At 50.2% G+C, this 21,822-nt stretch overlaps 1 protein-coding gene across 2 annotated transcripts in view; it reads left to right on the top strand.

Annotated features, from left to right (window-relative positions):
* Positions 1-20,667, top strand: part of sptbn1 (spectrin, beta, non-erythrocytic 1) — a 29,772-nt gene extending 9,105 nt beyond the window's left edge. For both annotated transcript variants that reach the window (XM_084465440.1, XM_084465441.1), the window contains 36 exons: positions 10-161; positions 1,375-1,548; positions 3,444-3,535; positions 3,797-3,877; positions 4,516-4,631; positions 5,046-5,158; positions 5,445-5,632; positions 5,829-5,946; positions 6,049-6,207; positions 6,345-6,647; positions 7,090-7,243; positions 7,400-8,270; positions 8,401-8,538; positions 8,814-8,934; positions 9,410-9,625; positions 9,751-10,170; positions 10,742-10,944; positions 11,297-11,387; positions 11,541-11,687; positions 12,079-12,342; positions 13,177-13,401; positions 13,748-13,837; positions 14,229-14,504; positions 14,696-14,826; positions 14,968-15,172; positions 15,713-16,087; positions 16,877-17,121; positions 17,386-17,524; positions 17,758-17,842; positions 17,972-18,168; positions 18,518-18,612; positions 18,806-18,860; positions 18,959-19,173; positions 19,363-19,536; positions 19,739-19,781; positions 20,057-20,667. In XM_084465440.1, coding sequence (XP_084321566.1) covers positions 10-161; positions 1,375-1,548; positions 3,444-3,535; positions 3,797-3,877; positions 4,516-4,631; positions 5,046-5,158; positions 5,445-5,632; positions 5,829-5,946; positions 6,049-6,207; positions 6,345-6,647; positions 7,090-7,243; positions 7,400-8,270; positions 8,401-8,538; positions 8,814-8,934; positions 9,410-9,625; positions 9,751-10,170; positions 10,742-10,944; positions 11,297-11,387; positions 11,541-11,687; positions 12,079-12,342; positions 13,177-13,401; positions 13,748-13,837; positions 14,229-14,504; positions 14,696-14,826; positions 14,968-15,172; positions 15,713-16,087; positions 16,877-17,121; positions 17,386-17,524; positions 17,758-17,842; positions 17,972-18,168; positions 18,518-18,612; positions 18,806-18,860; positions 18,959-19,173; positions 19,363-19,536; positions 19,739-19,781; positions 20,057-20,272 — 6,887 coding nt within the window. In that variant the 3' untranslated portion in view covers positions 20,273-20,667. The remainder of the gene's footprint in view (positions 1-9; positions 162-1,374; positions 1,549-3,443; positions 3,536-3,796; positions 3,878-4,515; positions 4,632-5,045; positions 5,159-5,444; positions 5,633-5,828; positions 5,947-6,048; positions 6,208-6,344; positions 6,648-7,089; positions 7,244-7,399; positions 8,271-8,400; positions 8,539-8,813; positions 8,935-9,409; positions 9,626-9,750; positions 10,171-10,741; positions 10,945-11,296; positions 11,388-11,540; positions 11,688-12,078; positions 12,343-13,176; positions 13,402-13,747; positions 13,838-14,228; positions 14,505-14,695; positions 14,827-14,967; positions 15,173-15,712; positions 16,088-16,876; positions 17,122-17,385; positions 17,525-17,757; positions 17,843-17,971; positions 18,169-18,517; positions 18,613-18,805; positions 18,861-18,958; positions 19,174-19,362; positions 19,537-19,738; positions 19,782-20,056) is intronic.
* The last annotated feature ends 1,155 nt before the right edge of the window (positions 20,668-21,822 follow it).

Below are 21,822 nucleotides of genomic sequence, written 5' to 3'. Positions count from 1 at the left end.
TGTGTGTAGATGAGCGAGAGGCGGTCCAGAAGAAGACCTTCCTTAAGTGGGTGAACTCTCACCTGTCGAGGGTCTCATGCCGCATCAGTGACCTCTACCTGGACCTCCGCGATGGACGCTCCCTCATCAAACTCCTGGAGGTGCTGTCTGGGGAGAGGCTGGTGAGTCACAAACGCACGCGCACGCACGCACAACGATACACACACAGACAGACAGACAATATCAGCCTCATAACAGGGCAAGGCAGAGATAAGAGGAGCCTATAAAACCCAATAGAAGTTAACCCCTCCTCCATGTTTCTATGGCTCACATCATAGCACGGGGAGTGCTGTTTCTACCCCTCAAAGCACGATATCATCCTCCCATAGCTGTGCACCCCCATGCCGTCCCTTTATATCCCGCCTGCTGGGTTACAACAGTAATACTGACTGGACACACAGACAGTGACCACACCCGCAGACCGACAGACTTTTCTACTGTTATAATTACCTACAGACAATAATAACATGTCGTCCCCCCCCCCCCCCATCCCAAGCCCACTAAGGGCCTCATTACCTATAGACAATAATAACATGTCGCCCCCCCCCACCCCAGCCCAAGCCCACTATGGGCCTCATTACCTAAGGACAATAGTAACATGCCCCCCCCCAGCCCAAGCCCACTATGGGCCTCATTACCTAAGGACAATAGCAACATGCCCCCCCCCCCCAGCCCAAGCCCACTAATGGCGCATTTCCGCCGGCAGGTGCGCCTCGGCCCAGCACGCCTCAGCCCTGTAGTGAAGGTGCGGTATTTAAGGGGTTTAAGCCGGATGGCGATCGCCGCGGCAGCTACGTAAGCATCATGACCTCATAGCAGCCCGACACAGTGTAGCCTGCTAATAAATCCAAGGATAAAGAAGAACGCGGCGACACAATGAACAAAGAGCAACAATGTAGGACATCCAAGAGGGACAACTTTTGCACGACATATTCTTCAATAAACAAAGCTTTCGCCGGAAATACCTCGCGGGTATTGTGTTTGTTTGTTATTATCCCCCTGTCGCACGTAAGTGACAATTCTGTCGACCAATCAACAGAATTGTTATTATCCCCCTGTCGCATGGAAGTGACAATTCTGTCGACCAATCAACAGACGGCGTGTGTAGCTCGAACTTGTTGGCACCCTTTCAGACGTCTCAGTACCCCAATGGAGGAGCACTGCGAGACGAGTACGGCTCAATATGGCTCAGTCCGGACCACGCCCACTTTTGGCGGTGGAACGCGAACCGTGCCGCAACTTTGCCTAACGAACCGACCTGCACCCACCGGTGGAAATGCGCCATAAGGGCCTCATCACTTACAGACGATAATATCATGCCCCCCCCCCCCCCAGCCCAAGCCCACTAAGGGCCGCATGCGGATCCACTGCCTGGAGAACGTGGACAAGGCGCTGCAGTTCCTCAAGGAACAGCGGGTCCACCTGGAGAACATGGGCTCCCACGACATCGTCGACGGCAACCACCGCCTCACGCTGGGCCTCATCTGGACCATCATCCTCCGCTTCCAGGTAACACACACCTGTCCAGGTAACACACACCTGTCCAGGTAACAGGCACACATCTGTCCAGGTAACACACACCTGTCCAGGTAAAACACACCTTTCCTGGTAACACACACCTGGCCATACAATACCTGTCCATACAATAATAAACAGAAACACACCTCTCCAGGTAACGCACACCAGACATGTCCCCCCCAACTTGTCCGTCATCACAGGTACAGCCTCAAAGCTTATCCATATCAGGTTATATGCAAACATAACTATCTTCTTACATTTTGCATATAGGGCATTTAGCAGACGCTTTTATCCAAAGCGACTTACAATAAGTACAACAACTAACAAAGTACATTTGTTGAGCTGACACATACAGTTATACACTTCAGATGATATATTAACTTTACAAATGTCTACCGTTACTCAAACAGTTAATTATTTGCTGTCTAGCCATCAGATAGTCTAATTGTTTTAAACTAAACCTCAGCCCTTCAGGTCAAAGTCTGCCCATCTCTGGATCGTCTACACTCGGCTCGTCGTATCTGCCTTGGAGCGCCAGATAGTTGTCATGGCAACGTGGCCCACTAGACACAGTGTCTCTGCTATGGTTTGACCTTTGAGTCGAGATATATGCCCCCGCCTGGTACACCAGCGGCTCAGGCTAACTAGTAGCTAAATGCTAAGTATAAAATAAACGCCCCAGGGTCTACTTCCACAATGTGGTAAACCACAGGCTGGGATCTGGCCTGACCCAGCTAGCGGCTAAATGCTAACTAGCATCTCAATGCTAACTAGGGGCTAAACACTCCCACGGTCTACATCCACAGCTTGTTAAACCACAGGCTAGACTCTGGTCTGAACCAAGTATTGGATCAAAACCAACAGCCCACTAGCCTGTAGTCGTTCCAGGGACTACATACACAGTGTGCTAAAACCTAAGCTGGGATTTGGGCTCACCAATCTAGCGGTTAAACACTTACTAGCTGTCAAATGCTCCTCATGGCTCTACATACACATGTCCAGTCTCTCAATTTATATTAGATTCTACTTTTTTGTCACTGCAAAGTACTCCAACATATCTGTAGCTCTCATCATTAGCATATCTCTGCCTTCTATCAGTTTATCTTTATCTATCTCTCTATCAGTTTATCTTTATCTTTGTCTATCTCTGTCATGGAAATATTAATCATAACTATAATACACAATTATAAACCTTACATTAACCTTGTTTATATAATTACTAGTCAATCTAAAATGAACTATTTACATTCTCCTTGGACTTTAAGATACCACCTTTCCTCTCTCTAACTGAGAGAGGTCAAGGTAGTTCAGATTTGCATTCCCACTGGAGCCTGAAGCCAGGCCAATCGACTTCTTTGTTGTGTAGATTTTGTGTATTGCAACCCTGTTTAACAGACTTGCAGACATGTCCACTTCCCCCATATTGTATTACAAATTAACTTGGCCTCCCCCGCCAATCCTAAATGCTCCAGAATGGTCACTCCCACTTACCTTTGTTAACTGTATATTCCCTACCCACAGTGTAAACGTTTCCCTTTAAGAATCTTGTTCACCCATTGTCTCACTGAATGTATCCTTGGTAACTTTGCTGTTACTTTCCCATTATCATGCTCTAATATTAAATCAAATATTTCGCTGGCCGACGTGTCCTAAAAATAAGTTTCTCGTCATCAATCTCTATCAGTTTATCTTTATCTATATCTATCAGTTTATCTCTATTTCTCTCTATCAGTTTATCTCACCAGCGCTGTCTAAAGTATGTAGTCCACTGACTTAATTAGTGGTTTTTCGCTCCCTTTCTGTCTATCTGTCTCTCTCTGTCTGTCTACCTATCTATCTGTCTGTCTCTACCTGTCCGGCTGTATCTCCACCTGTCTGTCTCTCAGATCCAGGACATCCGCGTGGAGACAGAAGACAACAAGGAGAAGAGATCTGCTAAGGACGCTCTGCTGCTCTGGTGCCAGATGAAGACTGCTGGGTATAAACATACATATATACACATATACTACAAACTATAAATAATACTACTAATGCTACTGCTAGATGTAAATATACAACATACTATAAATACTACTGCTAGAATACTACTACTACTGATAGTAGTTGTAGTAGTACTACAAATACAAAAAGTCTTTGTTAGCATGTAGCATGGCTAGCTCTGGAAACTTGCCGTCCTATGATTATCCATGAGTTCCAGATCTTTAGTTTAAGCTAATCATTATTATTACATTTTTTTCAGATATCCAAACGTCAACATCCACAACTTCTCCACCAGCTGGCGTGATGGCATGGCCTTCAACGCTCTCATTCATAAACACAGGTAACATTCTAGTTAGCACACAGCTAAAATTCTAGCTATTATGCAGCTAACATCATAGTTAGCACGCCGCTTACAAGCTAGTTAGCGCACAGTTTACATGCTAGTTAGCAAAAAGCAGACATTAATTTATGTGACATTGATTTAGCTGAGGCTTTCATTCAAAGTGACTTACAATAAGTGGATCACCCATGAAGATACAACCCAGAAACTGGAGAATCTTGTGGGTACATATAGTCAGATCAGCAAACTGCATCCTCCAGTCTGCCCTGGACGATGTGCAGGTTTCAGCTGCCCTGCAGTCAGTGGAGGCTTGTTCCACCGCTGTGGAGCCAGGACAGCAATGGACTGAGGTTCAGTGGAGTAGAAGCCGGGGTCCCCTCGTAGTGAGGGAGTAGCAAACAGTTAGACGCCCACAGAGCGTAGCGGACAGGCTAGGGGTTAGGTCTGACCATGTCCTGGATGTAGGATGGGCTGGAGCCATTCACAGTACAGTCAGCTAGTACCAGGGACTTGAATCTGATTTGAGCCGCCAGCAGTAGCCTGGCAGGTTGCAGAGGAGCGGGGCTTTATGGAAGAATAGTTTAAGTATGGTAAGTAAGTAAGTAAGGTAATGTATGTGTGTGTGTGTGTGTGTGCAGACCGGACCTGATAGACTTTGACAGACTGAAGAAGTCCAACGCCCACCACAACCTGCAGAACGCCTTCAACCTGGCGGAGCAACACCTGGGCATCACCAAGCTGCTGGACGCTGAGGGTGAGGGACTGCACCTAGTGAAGGAGAACTAGTACTACTATACACACTGGTAGTAGTGTTATGGATACTGAAGAAGAACTAGTACTACTATACACACTGGTAGTAGTGTTATGGATACTGAAGAAGAACTAGTACTACTATACACACTGGTAGTAGTGTTATGGGTACTGTAGTAGTGCTAGTACCACTATACACACTAGTAGTAGTGTTTTGGATACTGCAGTACAGCTAGTACTATACAGACTGGTAGTAGTGTTATGGATACTGTAGTAGATCTAGTACTATATACACTAGTAGTATTGTTATGGATACTGTAGTAGTACTAGCACTACTGTCGTACTGGTAGTATTGTTATGGATACTGTAATAGTACTAGCACTACTCATATATATGATGTCATGTATACTGTGTGCAGACATCAGTGTGGACCACCCAGACGAGAAGTCGGTCATCACCTACGTGGTCACCTACTACCACTACTTCTCAAAGATGAAGGCCCTGAAGGTCGAGGGGAAACGCATCGGAAAGGTACGCACAACTGCCACATAATACTGCACTGTACGCATTCAAGTACCTCATAGTACTACACTTTACTCATTCACCCTTAGTACACACATTATACTATACTAGTACGCATTCTAATTGCACACATAATATTACACTAATATGCATTCACCCTAAGTACACACATATTACCCCACTAGTACCCATTCACCCAAAATACACCCATATTCCACTCTACTAGCTTACTCTACATCTACTGGCTCCTATACTCCGCCTCTACTAACTGTGTGTGTCTCCCCCTGGTGGCCAGGTCCTGGACAACGCTCTGGAGTCCCAGAAGCTGATCGATAAGTATGAGTCTCTGTCCTCCGACCTGCTGGAATGGATCGAACAGACCATAATAATCCTCAACAACCGCAAGTTCGCCAACTCCCTGATGGGCGTTCAGCAGCAACTACAGGCCTTCAACTCCTACCGGACGGTAGAGAAGCCCCCCAAGTGAGTCACACACACACACACACACACACACACACACACACACACACACACACACACACACACACACACACACACACACACACACACACACACACACACACACACACACACGTGATGATGAGAGGATAAAGATTAGTGGATAAAGATGATGGTGGTGATAAGAGGATGATGATGATTGTGGTGGCGGTGATCTCAGGTTCACAGAGAAGGGGAACTTGGAGGTTCTTCTGTTCACCATCCAGAGCAGGATGAGGGCCAACAATCAGAAGGTGTACACCCCCCGTGAGGGGAAACTCATCTCTGACATCAACAAGGTGAGCCCTGACCCCTGACCCCTGACCCCTGACCCTGCAGCGGCTGCACTTGGAAGCGTTGGTGCTGTGTGTCCAAGGTGACCGAATGCTGTGTTGTGATAGGCCTGGGAGCGCCTGGAGAAGGCGGAGCACGAGCGTGAGCTGGCTCTGAGGACGGAGCTGATTCGCCAGGAGAAACTAGAGCAGCTGGCGAGACGCTTTGACCGCAAGGCGGCCATGAGGGAAACCTGGCTGAGTGAGAACCAGAGACTAGTGTCCCAGGTCAGAGACACACACACACACACACACAGGCACACAGACACACACACAGACACACACACAGAGACACACACACACATGGCCCAGGAATCATATTGAATAATTAAACTACTCTCTCCTTCTCCTCTCTGCTCCTCCAGGATAACTTTGGCGTGGACCTGCAGGCGGTGGAGGCCGCCACGAAGAAGCACGAGGCCATCGAGACGGACATCGCCGCGTACGAGGAGCGCGTGCAGGCGGTGGTCTCCGTGGCGAGGGAGCTGGAGGCGGAGTCGTACCACGACATCAAGCGCGTCACGGCCAGGAAGGACAACGTGCTGCGGCTGTGGGAGTACCTGCTGGAGCTGCTGAAGGCGCGCCGGCAGCGGCTGGAGCTCACACTGGGCCTGCAGCACGTCTTCCAGGAGATGCTGCACATCATGGACTGGATGGACGAGATGAAGGTAGGGAGGGAGAGAGGGGGAGAGGAGAAGAGGGGGAGATGTAGGGAGAGAGGAGAGAGGGGGAGAGGAGGGCAGAGAGGAGAGAGATTTAGGGAGAGAGGAGGGATGAGAGACATGTAGGCAGAGAGGAGAGAGGGGGAGATGTAGGGAGAGAGGAGAGAAGAAAGATACTGGCAGAGAGGAAAGGGGGGGAGATGAGCGAGAGGAGAGATGAATTGTTGGAAGAGAGGAGATGAGAGAGATTTAGGGAGAGAGGAGAGATTTAGGGAGAAGAGAGATGTAGGCAGAGAGGAGGTATGAGATATATAGGGAGAGAGGATCAAGGGGGAGATGAGAGAGAGGGGGAGATGCGGGAAAGCGCCCTGCTAGCGCGCCGCTAGATGGAGGAGGTGGGGTTGGGGGTGGAGGCATCATGGAGGACTCATTGTGTTTGTCTGTCCAGATGTTGCTGCTGTCCCAGGACTACGGGAAACACCTCCTGGGGGTGGAGGACCTCCTGCAGAAACACAGCCTGGTGGAGGCAGACATCTCCATCCAGTCCGACCGCGTCAAGGCAGTCAACTCCACCGCTCACAAGTTCTCCATCACTGGAGATGGTGAGGGCTCCATCTCCCTGACCTGACCTGTCCTGACCTGACGCTGACCCTAACGTAGCCTGACCCTAACCTGAATTAACCTGACACTAACCGGACCTGACCCTAACTCACCTGCCCTGACCTTAACCCCTGACGGTGTTGGTCTCTGTGCTCCAGGCTACAAGCCCTGCGACCCCCAGGTGATCCAGGACCGCGTGGCCCACATGGAGTTCTGCTACCAGGAGCTGAGCCAGCTGGCCGGGGAGCGCCGCAGCCGGCTGGAGGAGTCCCGGCGCCTGTGGAGGTTCTTCTGGGAGATGGCGGAGGAGGAGGGCTGGATCCGGGAGAAGGAGCAGATCCTGTCGTCGGCGGAGCGCGGCAAGGACCTGACGGGGGCGCTGCGCCTGCTCCGTCAGCACCGGGCCCTGGAGGACGAGATGGCGGGCCGCTGGGCCCACCTCCAGCAGGGCCTGGCCGAGGGCCACCAGATGGTCGACGAGGGCCACTTCGCCGCCACCAAGATCGGGGAGCGGGCGGAGGACCTCCGGGCCCAGTGGGCGGCGCTGCAGGCGCTGGCGGCCGAGCGCCGCCGCCGCCTGGAGGAGGCGCTGGCCATGCACCAGTTCCAGACGGACGCCGACGACGTGGACGCCTGGACGCTGGACGCGCTGCGCATCGTGTCCAGCGGGGAGACGGGCCACGACGAGTTCTCCACGCAGGCGCTGGTCCGCAAGCACAAAGACGCGGCGGCCGAGGTGGACGGCTACCGGCCCGTGATCGACGCCCTGCACGAGGCGGCGGCCGCGCTGCCCAGCCAGGAGGCGGAGTCGGACGAGGTGCGGGGCCGCCTGGCGGGCATGGAGGAGCGCTACAAGGAGGTGGTGGAGCTGACCCGGCTCAGGAAGCAGGCGCTGCAGGACGCCCTGGCGCTCTACAAGATGGTGAGCGAGGCGGAGGCCTGCGAGGCCTGGATCCAGGAGAAGGAGCAGTGGCTGATCAGCATGGAGATCCCCGAGAGGCTGGAGGACCTGGAGGTGGTGCAGCACAGGTCTGTCTGGGGAGGGGGGGGGGGCAGGCCGGAGGCCCGACCGACTGTTGTATCTAGATCGGATGTAGTTCTCTTATCTTTAATATTTTGGACGTGTTAATTGCTAACTGGCGGGTGGTCTCCATGGCAGGTTTGAGAGCCTGGAGCCAGAGATGAACAGCCAGGCATCCCGCGTTGCCGTGGTGAACCAGATCGCTAGGCAACTGATCCACAACGGACATCCCGGCGAGAAGGACATCAAGGCCCAGCAGGACCAGCTGAACAACCGGTCGGTACCGCTGCTGACATATATGTTTATATATGAGTCTGTTGCCTTGGCCTAAACAGGGGATAACAGCGAATGTCATATAGGTGTCTGATTTGGACAGGGTACTATAGCCTACAGTAACATGGGCTTCAGTACCAGTAACATGTCGTGCAGCATCAGTAATATGTCCTTATAGAACCAGTAACATGGGCTTCAGTACCAGTAACATGTCCTGCAGTACCAGTAACACATCCTGCAGTACCAGTAACCAACAGTTCCCCCCCCCTGACCACCAGGTGGAGCCAGTTCAGGGACCTGGTGGACCAGAAGAAGGAATCCCTGAACTCAGCACTGGGCGTCCAGAACTACCACCTGGACTGTAACGAGACCAAGTCCTGGATCAGGGAGAAGACCAAGGTACTTATACTACGATATATACTACTAGTACTTCTTCATTTACTCTTAGTACTGGTAGCAGCACTACCACCTGGAATGCTAATACTACTAACACTTATTTTAACTTATATTACTTTTACAATTAGTAGTACGTAGTTACTATTACTACTATTACTACTACGTCTACTACCAGTACTACTATATCTACTAGTAGTACTGAGTACCATGGTGTGAAGACTAGGTGTGTAATACTACCAGGTCAGTAGTACCACTAGGTCAGTTGTACTACTAGGTCAGTAGTACCACTAGTTGTGCAGTACCACTAGTTGTGTAGTACCACTTGTTGAGTAGTACCACTAGTTGTGTAGTACCACTAGTTGTGTAGTACCACTTGTTGAGTAGTACCACTAGTTGAGTAGTACCACTAGTTGTGTAGTACCACTAGGTGTGTAGTACCACTTGGTCGGCAGTACTCAGTAGTGCGGTGCCCCCTCAGGTGATCGAGTCCACCCAGGAGCTGGGCAACGACCTGGCCGGCGTGATGGCTCTGCAGAGGAAGCTGACGGGCATGGAGCGAGACCTGGCCGCCATCGAGGACAAGCTGGCGGGCCTGGGGAAGGAGGCGGAGCTTCTGGCGGAGCAGCACCCAGAGCAGGCCGGCGCCATCAGGGGGCGCCTGGTGGAGATCACCTCCGTCTGGGACGAGATGAAGGTACGGTCGGGGTCCTAAACCCCCCCCCCCCCCCTGCTGGGTGGCTTCTATACTGGGAAGGGAAACGTCGGTATGATGGGGCCGCCCTGTGGCCCACGCGTCTCATCCCCCTGTGTCTCCTCCAGGAAACTCTGAAGAACAGGGAGGACTCTCTGGGCGAGGCGAGCAAGCTGCAGCAGTTCCTGCGGGAGCTGGACGACTTCCAGTCGTGGCTGTCGCGCACGCAGACGGCCATCGCCTCGGAGGACATGCCCAACACGCTGGGCGAGGCGGAGAAGCTGCTGGCTCAGCACGAGGGCATCAAGAACGAGATCCGCAACTACGAGGAGGACTACCAGAAGATGAGGGACATGGGCGAGATGGTGACGCAGGGACAGACGGACGCCCAGTACATGTTCCTCCGCCAGAGGCTGCAGGCGCTGGACACCGGCTGGAACGAGCTGCACAAGATGTGGGAGAACCGTCAGAACCTGCTGTCCCAGTCGCACGCCTACCAGCTGTTCCTCCGAGACACCAAGCAGGCTGAGGCCTTCCTCAACAACCAGGTACCCCTATACACAATGCTGGTCTAGTACTACCAACATACACAATGCTGGTCTAGTACTACCAACATACACAATGCTGGTCTAGTACTACCAACATACACAATACTGGTCTAGTACTACCAACATACACAATGCTGGTCAAGTACTACCAACATACACAATGCTGGTATAGTACTACCAACATACACAATGCTGGTCTAGTACTACCAACATACACAATACTAACATAATACTACCAACATACACAATACTGCTCTAGTACTACCAACATACACAATACTGCTCTAGTACGACCAACATACACAATACTGCCATAGTACTACCAACATACAAAATACTACTCTAGTACTACCAAGTTTGTAGTTGTGTATGTTGGTACTAGACTACTAATGTACACAATAAGACTATAGTACTACCAACATACACAATACTGCCATAGTGCTGACAGTGTGTGTGTGTGTGTGTGTGTGTGTGTGTGTGTGTGTGTGTGTGTGTGTGTGTGTGTGTGTGTGTGTGTGTGTGTGTGTGTGTGTGTGTGTGTGTGTGTGTGTGTGTGTGTGTGTGTGTGCAGGAGTACGTCCTGGCCCACACGGAGATGCCCAGCACGCTGCAGGCGGCTGAGGCCTCCATCAAGAGGCAGGAGGACTTCATGACCACCATGGACGCCAACGAGGAGAAGATCGTGGGCGTGGTGGAGGCCGGCCGCCGCCTCGCCAGCGACGGCAACATCAACGCTGAGCGCATCCAGGAGAGAGTGGCCTCCATCGACGAGAGGTGAGCGCTGGGCTAGCGTAGAGTTAGCGCTAGGCTAGCTAAGATTAGATGAACTAACTGGTGGACTCTACCTAACTGGTGGACTCTACCTAACTGGTGGACTCTACCTAACTGGTGGACTCTACCTAACTGGTTGACTCTACCTAACTGGTGGACTCTACCTAACTGGTGGACTCTACCTAACTGGTGGACTCTACCTAACTGGTTGACTCTACCTAACTGGTGGACTCTACCTAACTGGTGGACTCTACCTAACTGGTGGACTCTACCTAACTGGTTGACTCTACCTAACTGGTTCTACCTAACTGGTTCTACCTAACTGGTCTACTCTACCTAACTAACCCATCTCCAGGCACAAGAAGAACCGCGAGGCAGCGGTGGATCTGCTGATGAGACTGAAGGACAACAGAGACCTGCAGAAGTTCCTTCAGGACGGACAGGAGGTAAACACACACACACACAGACACACACAAACACATTACACGCGCATTACACACACGTTATTATGTATATAACGTGTATATATAATAAATAAGGTGTGTGTGTGTATGTATGATGTCATGTAACATGTGTATAATGTGTGTGTGTGTGTGCAGCTGTCTCTGTGGGTGAACGAGAAGATGCTGACGGCCCAGGACCTGACCTACGACGAGGCCAGGAACCTCCACAGCAAGTGGCTCAAACACCAGGCCTTCATGGCCGAACTGCAGGCCAACAAGGAGTGGCTGGAGAAGATAGAGAAGGTATGAAGGGACGCAGAGAGGATATGGAGGAATGAGAGAGAGAGTGAAGGGATATAGGGATGAGAGGGAGAGAAGGGATGGAGGGATCAGAGAGAGGGAGAGAGAGAAGGGATAGAGGGATGAGGGAGAGAGGAGGGATGAGAGAGAGAGAAGGGATGGAGGGATGAGAAAGGGAGAAGGTATGGAGGGAGGAGAGAGAGAGAAGGGATGGAGGGATGAGAAAGAGGGAGGTGTCGAAGGATGAGAGAGAGAGAGGGAGAAAAGGGGGGAGAGGGAGAAACAGAGAGAGACTTCACCATTTAAAGCTCCTCATTTGTAAAGTTCAGAGATCTGCCCTACGTCCTTTCTGATTGGCTGCTGTTCTGGGGCTCTGCCATCTGATTGGCTGCAGGACGGTAAGCTGCTGGTGTCTGAGAAGCCGGAGACTGAAGCGGTGGTCCAGGAGCAGCTGGGGGCCCTACAGACCATGTGGGCGGAGCTGGAGTCCACCACCCAGACCAAGGCTCAGAGTCTGTTTGACGCCAACAAGGCGGAGCTCTTCACCCAGAGCTGTACGGACCTGGACAAGTGGATGGGCGGCCTGGAGGGACAGATCCATTCAGATGACTACGGCAAAGACCTCACCTCCGTCAACATCCTGCTAAAGAAGCAGCAGGTCAGCTCACTTCCTGTCACGCTTCACTTCACGTCAATTGAGAAGGACATGAAGATGTACCTGTGTCCAGGTACCAGACACTGGTTTAGATAAGATGTACCAGTGTCCAGGTACCAGAGACTAGTTTAGATAAGATGTACCTGTGTCCAGGTACCAGAGACTGGTTTAGATAAGATGTACCTGTGTCCAGGTACCAGAGACTGGTTTAGATAAGATGTACCAGTGTCCAGGTACCAGAGACTGGTTTAGATAAGATGTACCTGTGTCCAGGTACCAGAGACTGGTTTAGATAAGATGTACCAGTGTCCAGGTACCAGAGACTGGTTTAGATAAGATGTACCTGTGTCCAGGTACCAGAGACTGGTTTAGATAAGATGTACCAGTGTCCAGGTACCAGAGACTGGTTTAGATAAGATGTACCAGTGTCCAGGTACCAGAGACTGGTTTAGATATCCTTCATGTTGTTCGTTCATTCAGACAGCTGGGGTCGAAACTTTGACGGATGTTGATTCATCCCTCATGGTTAGATTCACAAACATTCAAGTATCGAGAGCTAGTACTAATACCTAGTTCTGATACCTCGTACTGATACCTAGAACGAAAAACTATTACTAATACCTAATACTATTTCCCAGTACTGATACCTGATTCTGATACCTCATACTAATACCTAGTACTGATACCTAGAACGAAAAGCTAGTACTAATACCTAGTAGTGATACATAGCACTAATACCTAGTTCTAATACATTGTACTAATACCTAGTACACCAGACACCTGGACTAAATTATTGTGTGTGTGTGTGTGTGTGTGTGTGTGTGTGTGTGTGTGTAGATGTTGGAGTCGCAGGTGGAGGTGCGCCAGAGGGAGGTGTTGGAGCTGCAGACCCAGGTGACGGCGCTGGGCCAGGAGGGCAACGACATGGTGGAGGTGGACGGGAGACGGCAGCTGGTGGCCAAGAAGTTCCAGGACCTGCTGGACCCTCTGAGGAAGAGGAAGGACTTCCTGGTGGCGTCGCGAGAGGTCCACCAGTTCAACAGGGACATGGAGGATGAGATTGTACGTAACGCCTCGGTCCTCACCGTCTCGTCTGTCTCTGCCAGTCTGTACTTTATGAACCAGAACTGGCGGTTTATTTTTCCTAGAGAGGCTTATATGTCGTATTTGCAAAGAGAGATCACTCAAAATCGGTGCCGTTTTCAGTGATTTTCTTATTTAGTTAAGTTACCTTATTAATGCCCTGACGATGTGAATCCCATAGGCTCATTTACATACAGTAAGAGGGTTAAGAGTAAAATACTATATCCTTGCCAAGAAATAAACATTGGCATCGCTTCATAACTTGTGTGTATGTAAGGTGTTTGTGTGTATATATAACGTTTGTTTATAACATGTGTGTTTGTAGCTGTGGATGGAAGAGAGGATGCCTCTTGCTACGTCTACTGACCACGGAAACAACCTGCAGACGGTCCAACTGCTCATCAAGAAGAACCAGGTATGTCTTTCTTTCGAGGGGTGATAGAGTAGTGATAGAGGAGTGATGAGGGGTGAAGGAGGGTGATAGAAGGTGTTAGATGGGTGATAAAGGAGTGCTGGAGAGGTGATATATGAGTTAAAGAGGAGTGATAGAGGATTGTCTAAGCGTTTTGTTGTGTTCCAGATCCTGCAGAGGGTGATAGAGAAGTGAAATAGAGAGAAAGTGTGCTTTATTAGTTTTAGAGGAGTGATATAGGAGTTACAAAGGATTGTCTAAGCTGTGTTTTGTGGTCCAGACCCTGCAGAGGGTGATAGAGGGGTGATAGAGGGGTGTTAGAGGGGTGATAGAGTGGTGATAGAGTGGTGATAGGAGTGATAGATAAGTGTCTAAACTGTGTTTTGTGGTCCAGACTCTGCAGAAGGAGCTCCAGGGTCACCAGCCGCGCATCGATGACATCATGGAGCGCAGCCGGAGCCTCCTGCAGGAGGAGTCCTCGGAAGGAGGTGTCCCCCAGCGGCTGAAGGAGCTGCAGGAGCTGTGGCACCTCCTGCTGGAGGAGGTGGGTCGCCGTGACGACCGGCTAGGCCACGCCCACCAGGCCCAGCAGTACTACTTTGACGCGGCGGAGGCTGAGGCCTGGATGAGCGAACAGGAGCTCTACATGATGTCAGAGGAGAAGGCCAAGGTGAGCACCACCTACACCACCTTTCAGCTACATCACCTCCAGAACTACCTCCATCCCCTCCACACACACACTCCACCACACTTCAGCTACACCACTAACGCCAAACCTCCCATCAACTTCACCCCTTTTCCCCCCACCACCATCACAACAATGGGAAATGCTGAAGAGCTTGTGTGTGTGTGTGTGTGCAGGATGAGCAGAGCTCGGTTGCCATGGTGAAGAAGCACCAGATCGTGGAGCAGGCGGTGGAGGACTACGCAGACACGGTCCACCTGCTGTCCCAGACCAGCAGGGGCCTGGTGGCCCAGGGACACCCAGAGAGGTCAGAGTTCAACACACGCACACACACGCACTCACTCACTCACTCACTCACTCACAATGTTTTTTTTCTCCTCTTCTCCATTCTAATCTTTCTCCTCTTCTGTGTGTATGTGTGTGTGTGTGTGTGTATACGTGTGTGTAGTGAGCGTATGGGCATGCGTCAGTCCCAGGTGGACAAGCTGTACGCTGGACTGAAGGACCTGTCTGAGGAGCGGCGGGGGAAGCTGGACGAGCGCTTCCGCCTCTTCCAGCTGAACCGCGAGGTGGACGACCTGGAGCAGTGGGTCGCCGAGAGAGAAGTGGTCGCGGGCTCCCACGAGCTGGGCCAGGACTACGAGCACGTCACCGTAGGTCCAGCTAGCCTAGCCCGTGGCCTAGCATGTAGCCTAGCATGACACCGTAGGAACCAGCTAGGCCTAGCCCGTAGCCTAGCCGTAGCCTAACACGTCCCCGTAGGTCCAGCTAGCCTAGCCCGTAGCCTAGCCCGTAGTTGTGCACATCACCGTAGGTCCAGCTAGCCTAGCCCATAGCCTAGCCCTAAGCCTAGCACGTCACAGTAGGTCCAGCTGGTTCAGCCTGTAGCCTAGCATGTCACCGAGGTCTAGCTAGCCTAGCCTGTAGCCTGTCATGCAGCCTAGCATGTCACTGTAGGTGCATATACATTATCATGTAGCCTCTCATGCAGCCTACAGGTCATGAGGGTCCACCTAGCACTAGCATGTAGCCTAGAATGTAGCATAGCAGGTCACTGTATGGGGATCTCTTATTGCTATTGATGCTAGCACCTCAAAGAAGCCTAGCATCCTCTGCTGTCCCTGTGTAAGGGTAGCACGTTGCCTAGCAGCAGGGTGACTCCATCCTGACCTCTGACCTCCCCCCCCCTGCAGATGCTGCAGGAGCGTTTCCGGGAGTTCGCCCGGGACACGGGGACGATCGGCCAGGAGCGCGTGGACGCGGTGAACCGGCAGGCGGACGAGCTGATCAACGGCGGGCACGGCGACGCGGCCACGGTGGCGGAGTGGAAGGACGGGCTGAACGAGGCGTGGGCCGACCTGCTGGAGCTCATCGACACGCGGACGCAGATCCTCGCCGCCTCCTTCGAGCTGCACAAGTTCTACCACGACGCCAAGGAGATCCTGGGCCGCATCCTGGACAAACACAAGAAGCTGCCCGAGGAGCTGGGCCGCGACCAGAACACCGTGGAGACCCTGCAGAGGATGCACAGCACCTTCCAGCACGACATCCAGGCCCTGGGGACGCAGGTACACACACACACTGTGTACACTATATACATTATATACATTATACACACTATATACACATTCTATACACTGTACACATTATATACTAGGGATGGGCATGATTAATCGATGATCGATCATTGATCGTTAAGAACTTTGTCGGTCACGTGATATTTTTATCGATCAAAAGGAGGTTGTGTTGCATAGTGTGAGAACGGAAGAGCCAAGCCGTTGCTTGGCTGTTCCTTGGTTCTTAGTGGAATTGGAATACAGATTTTGTCTTTTTTAATTGTTTCCCGTGTTTAAGATGTTGCACTGTTCGGCTTTTACAAGCGCCGCATGGGCCTCATTGAGAAAAACATGCTTTTGTATTTCCAACCAACTGATTTTTTTTATTTATATTTATATTTATATTTCTTAAAATGCCCATCCCTATTATATACATATATCTTTATATACATATATATACACAGCACCTTCCAGCACGACATCCAGGCTCTGAGGACGCAGGTATACACAAACTACAGTATGTACACTATATACATTATATACACTTTATACATTATATTTATACATTATATTATACATTTTATATGATATATACATTATATATACATTATAAAGACATTATACACATTATATTTCTTTATATACATATATATATACATGGCACATTCCTGCACAACATCCAGGTTCTGGGAACACAGGTATACAGTATATCTATAAATATATATATAAGATGGTCCCGGTCTGTCCTCTGACCCCTGACCTCTGACCCCTGACCCCTGACCTCTGACCCATGGCCTGCAGGTGCGCCAGCTGCAAGAGGACGCGGTGCGTCTCCAGTCCGCCTACGCCGGAGACAAGGCTGACGACATCCAGCGACGCGAGGGGGAGGTGTTAGAGGCCTGGAGCAGCCTATTGGAGGCCTGCGATGGCCGCAGGCTCCGCCTCCTAGACACAGGGGACAAGTTCCGCTTCTTCAGCCTGGTCCGAGACCTCCTGCTGTGGATGGAGGGAGTCATCAGGCTGATCGAGAACCAGGAGAACCCCAAGTAGGTTACCGCTATGCTGACAACATGCTAACACGATTAGAAACCATGCTAACACTATCATCAGGCTGATGGAGAACCAGGAGGACCCATGGTTCCATGCTTACCCCATGCTAACACCATGCTAACCCAATGCTAACGTGGTGCCAAAAACATGCTGTGTGTGTGTGTGTGTGTGTGTGTGTGTGTGTGTGTGTGTGTGTGTGTGTGTGTGTGTGTGTGTGTGTGTGTGTGTGTGTGTGTGTGTGTGTGTGTGTGTGTGTGTAGGGACGTCTCCTCGGTGGAGCTGCTGATGAACAACCACCAGGGCATCAAGGCGGAGATTGACGCACGTAACGACAGCTTCACCTCCTGCATCGAGCTGGGCAAGGCCCTGCTGGCCCGCAAGCACTACGCCTCCGAGGAGGTAGGGGGCGCCACCTCCCACACAACCATGATTGACTCATGTAGACAACTGTATACAAATAGACTCATTATATATATCTCTATATAGATAGATATAGATTTATATATATCGATTTATAAAACACTAACACTTGCTCTATGTTTTATATATGTATATATCTAGATGTATAGATATTGTAACACTGTAATTATGTTTTATTAAGATATTGGTTGTACATCCTGGTTGGTTCACAGATCAAAGAGAAGTTGCTGCAGTTGACAGACAAGAGGAAGGATATGATTGACAAGTGGGAGGACCGGTGGGAGTGGTTGAGACTGAGTAAGGCACACCCACCTTATATTTGTTTTCACATTATCGGCCAATAGAATTTAAGAGTTTGGATTGAAATGAACAGGCTGACTCAACGTCCTCCTCTCCTCCCCTCTCTCCCTCCCTCCCCTCTCTCAGTTCTGGAGGTGCACCAGTTCTCACGGGATGCAGGTGTGGCGGAGGCGTGGCTGCTGGGCCAGGAGCCCTACCTGTCGGGCCGGGAGGTGGGGCAGAGTGTGGACGAGGTGGAGAAACTCATCAAGAGACACGAAGCCTTCGAGAAGTCCGCTGCCACCTGGGAGGAGCGTTTCTCCGCCTTGGAGAGGCTGACTACGGTAGGAGGAGCAGGAGGAGCAGAACTAGATAGAGACTGACTACGGTAGGAGGAGCAGGAGGAGCAGCACTAGATAGAGACGGTAGGAGGAGCAGGAGGAGCAGCACTAGATAGAGACGGTAGGAGGAGCAGGAGGAGCAGCACTAGATCGAGACTAAGATAGCAGGAGCAGGAGGAGGAGCACTAGATAGAGACTGACTACGGTAGGAGGAGCAGGAGGGGGAGGACTAGATAGAGACTAATATAGGAGGAGCAGGAAGAGGAGCAGTAGATAGAGACTGACTGGTAGGAGGATCAGGACACAAGCTAGGTGTGGGTGAGGTTCTGATGTGTTGGTTCTGTGCATGTAGATGGAGTTGTTGGAGGTGAGGAGACTGCAGGAGGAAGAGGAGAGGCTGAGGAGACCTCCTACTCCAGAGCCTGTCCTGGAAGAACCACTACAGAGGTGGGTCACCTGGACCAAAATGTTACACTGCACATGTATTAACATGTTAAACTACACATGTCCCACTGCACGTGTTACACTACACATGTATTTACATGTTACACCATCCATGTCTTAACATGTTGGTACAATACACTTGTCACACTACATCTGACACAGGCTTTAACATGTCCCTCCCCCTCTCTCCCCCCAGGGAAGGGGAGCAGATCTCCCAGAATGGACTGCCCTCCGACCAGGAGTCACCCAGGGTGAGTAACCTGATCTAGAACGACCTCAGTTGTAACCTAGTTACCATTGTTACCCTGCTCATATTTCTCACTCTCTCACTCTGTGTGTCTCTCTCTAGGATGCTGTGGATGCTGGTAGTCTGGTGAACGGAGTGGCAGAGAGGAGTTCCAAAGAGCCTAGCCCCACGCCCTCCCCCACCTCCGGGAGGAGACCTAAAGGCAGCCAATCGTCTACTTTGCCCTCCAGGAACCAGGAGGCCTCCACCAATCAGATGGAAGGATTCCTACATCGCAAGCATGAATGGGAGGCGCCAAACAAGAAGGCCTCCAACAGGTACACTAGCAACACCTAGAAAATAAGCTAACAACAGATAACCTAGCAACAATACAATACAATATAGCCAGGTTGATATTATCTGGGTTCTCTAATAACCAGGCTAAACCTGCAACAGGTCCGCTCACGGTCTCTGCATTCTTTGCTAACCTTGCAGCTAGGCTAACAGGTGTCTTCCTATCTCTGCAGGTCCTGGCATAACGTGTACTGCGTGATCAGCGGTCAGGAGCTGGCGTTCTATAAAGACAGCAAGATGGCTGCCCAGGGCGCGTCCTACCACAACCAGGTGCCAGTCAGCCTGCAGGAGGCGGTCTGCGACATCGCCTCCGAATACAAGAAGAAGAAACACGTCTTCAAACTTCGGTAACACTGACGAGATATATATATATATATATATACAATATATATATACAATATATATTGATGCATAGATATTTACAGTATAGATATATATTCAGATAACTATATCATATACAGTATATTGGTTAATGTGGATATGTTCATAAGGACAAAGGAGAATCTTATTGGGTCATTTTAAGTTAATTGATGTTTGTTCCTGTTTCAGACTCACTGATGGAAATGAATATCTCTTCCAAGCCAAAGACGAAGTAAGACTCAGTCTACTGTGATAGTTACTCACATTCTACCGTAATATTTACTCACTTTCTACTGTGATATTTACTCATATTGTACTGTGATCACTAGTTAATCTGGTTAATGCAACTCGCAGGAGATGATCCATAATGAGCACTAGTTAATCTGGTTAATGTACCGTACAGGAGGAGATGATCCATAATGAGCACTAGTTAATCTGGTTAATGTACCGTACAGGAGGAGATGATCCATAATGAGCACTAGTTAATCTGGTTAATGTAACCTACAGGAGGAGATGAGTTCATGGATCCAGGCCATAATGAGTGCGGGGTCATCCGAGCGCTCCGAGGCACCCAGCAGTACCCAGAGCACCCCCGTCTCTGTCCGGGCACACACCCTGCCCGCCTCCGTCACCATGACGACTGAGTCCAGTCCAGGGAAGCGTGAGAAGGACAAGGAGAAGGACAAGGAGAAGAGATTCAGTCTGTTCAGCAAGAAGAAGTAGTAGACTCCTGTTGCTGTCCTACCGCTCTGCCCTCGACGTTCTCTACGTTCTGTCCTCTACGTTCTCTGCCCTCTACGTTCTCTGCCTTCTACGTTCTCTACGTTCTCTGTCCTCTATGTTCTCTATATTCTGTACTTTCTCTATCCTCTACACTCTCTGTCTACATTCTCTGTCCTCTACACTATCCTCTACACTCTCTGTCCTCTACGATCTGTATGTTCTCTACGTTCTCTACCTTCCTTTTCCTTTGGTTCCACCACCCTCTGCTGGGTGCTTTGTAGGGTGGGTAGGGGTCTCTGTAGGGGGTCTGGTGGACTAGGTCTGGGTGGCTAGGGGTCTCTGTAGGGAGTCTGATGGACCAGGTCTGGGTGGGAGAAGTCTCTGTAGGGGTTTTGATGGACCAGGTCTGGGTGGGTAGGGGTCTCTGTAGGGGGTCTGATGGACCAGATCTGGGTGGGTAGGGGTCTCTGTAGGGGTTCTAGTGGACCAGGTCTGAAAGGTCCCTACCTTTCAGACCTGAAAGGTCTCTGTAGGGGGTCTGGTGGACCAGGTCTGAAAGTTATGGGTCTCTGTAAGGGGTCTGGTGGAACAGGACTGGGTGGCTAGGGGTTTCTGTAGGGGTCTGGTGTACCAGGTATTGGTGGGTAGGGGTCTCTGTAAGGGGTCTGGTGTACCAGGTATTGGTGGGTAGGGGTTTCTGTAGGGGTCTGGTGGCCAGGTCTTCAGGACAGACTCCCGTTGGATGAGTTGTGGGACCTTTTTCTACCTTCTGATTTCACTGCAGTTTTATATTCCTTATTATTATGATTCATCTTCACCAGGAAGTCACAATATAAAGATGTTTTGTGTTTTTTTTATATATATTCTATAATTTGTTGTAAGACACATTCCTCTCCTCCTGAAGGAAACTGGACCCATAGTGAGATTTGATTGGTTGTCTGCACTCAACAGCCACCCCTGATTGGTTGATATGAACAGCCAATAGCGTGAAGGGAAGGGGTGATACTGGAAGGATGATTTAAGCTGATTTCCCTGCATGCTAAGCTAGGCTTAAGTAGCTCAAACTACACAAACTAAATGAAGGATGTTTCTCTAACTCTCCCTGTCTAGACCAGGAAGGAAAGTCTCATTTGCTATATTTGATTTTTACCTCCACACTTAATTTTTACGTTGGTAATGTTTCATATTGTAGTACAGATTGTAAAAGCAAGCGCTGTATAATAATAGACATTGAAGGATGGATGTTCGACGGGAGACTGATAACTGCATCCTCCCACTGCTTGCCTGAAGCCTGGCGTGATGGGGTGTTTTCTGCTCTGTATATCTACATAGTGCTGTCCTGCTCTAGTGTACTGAACCATACTGACATTTTAACTGCACAATCAACACCACTCCATAGGAATGAAGAAAACTGCAACGTCTTGGTATTTTGAGCCAAATATATTCAGAAGTTAAAGCTAGCTTCCTCATGTATTAAATTGCACCTGTAGACTTTGACTATCTATCTATCTATCTACTATCTATCACCACCTCTATCTCATTTAAATATG

The sequence above is a fragment of the Micromesistius poutassou genome (genome assembly GCF_964030765.1).
Source record: "Micromesistius poutassou genome assembly, chromosome: 3".
Lineage (NCBI taxonomy): Eukaryota > Metazoa > Chordata > Actinopteri > Gadiformes > Gadidae > Micromesistius > Micromesistius poutassou.
This window is presented reverse-complemented; position numbering and strand designations above follow the sequence as displayed.